The following is a 1,028-nucleotide window of genomic DNA, read 5'->3' on the forward strand; positions in this document are numbered from 1 at the left end:
AGATACTTGAGTGCAGCCAATGTCATTTGGCTCAAAGGATGTAAACTTGAGTACTGTTGGTCTTTTGATAAAATTGGCGGCCGCACAGCGCGTGATCCACTCTTGCATGATTGTAGGCGTCTCTAGCACCGACGTGGCGTCGCCGACGTGCACGAAATTCTGCTGCTGCATCACATCATGGCCGGGCGGTGCGTGCATGCTGAGCTCGATGAGCATAGTACCTATGGTGTTGCGTGCCTGCCCACAACAGACAAGATACACCAATCGAGTAGACATCTGAGGACGCACTGCGAGTAAGTGCTTCGGGTGCCGTACACGATGCCAATGCGACATGCTCTATAGTCGACAGTTCGAACGTGCGCGATGCAACGGTTCGTTAGCTCTGTGCCCTTGGCCTCTCAAAGGACATTCTTGGCCTGGAGGTCACCGTGGACAACTGCTTGGTCGAGCGTATAAAGGTAGACGAGCTCAAAGACGATGCTTTGAACAATCCTAGCCTCATCGCGCCACGTAAACTGCGTCGCATGATGGGTCGCGAGGTGGGTGCGAAGGTCGTCGAGGTCCATGCACTCGACAACGCACTCAGCATTGATTGGCTGCACCCAACTAATGCGACAATAATGTCCAAGCTTTCCAGTCTGCACATAACGGGAATGGAACATAGGGATAGGGTAAGCATGGGCGTGACGACGAGTGAAATCTCTATGACGAAGCGTTGGACCGAGATGGGGTCCTTGCAGACGTTGCAGACGCTGTCCATCACCAAGTGTAGTTGCTACGGCCACGGTACGCCAGCGTTTTTTGCTGCTGCAAACCAGCTGCAAACCTTGCTGCAAACGCAGGCTACAACCCGGGCAATGTTGGCAAACTGCTGTCGCCGGCAATGGCCAGGCCGCGGCCTGTATGCACTACAAGTACGCTTGCGTATTTTCATTGGCACTAGCCAAACTACGCCATCTGGTGTCTGGGAATCAACGACATACATGTAGCTACATCTGGTTTCTGGGAATTGAAGTCAAATGCCATTC

At 53.0% G+C, this 1,028-nt stretch overlaps 1 protein-coding gene across 3 annotated transcripts in view; it reads left to right on the plus strand.

Moving 5' to 3' along the window:
• The window catches only part of SDRG_14563 (TKL protein kinase), a gene marked incomplete at its 3' end in the record, with an annotated part of 2,996 nt that extends 2,716 nt beyond the window's left edge, over positions 1–280 (plus strand). For all 3 annotated transcript variants that reach the window (XM_008620701.1, XM_008620699.1, XM_008620700.1), the window contains 2 exons: positions 127–226; positions 273–280. In XM_008620701.1, coding sequence (XP_008618923.1) covers positions 127–226; positions 273–280 — 108 coding nt within the window. The remainder of the gene's footprint in view (positions 1–126; positions 227–272) is intronic.
• Between the last annotated feature and the right edge of the window lie 748 nt (positions 281–1,028).

The sequence above is a fragment of the Saprolegnia diclina genome (assembly GCF_000281045.1).
Source record: "Saprolegnia diclina VS20 unplaced genomic scaffold supercont1.74, whole genome shotgun sequence".
In the NCBI taxonomy this organism is placed as follows: Eukaryota; Oomycota; class Saprolegniomycetes; order Saprolegniales; family Saprolegniaceae; genus Saprolegnia; species Saprolegnia diclina.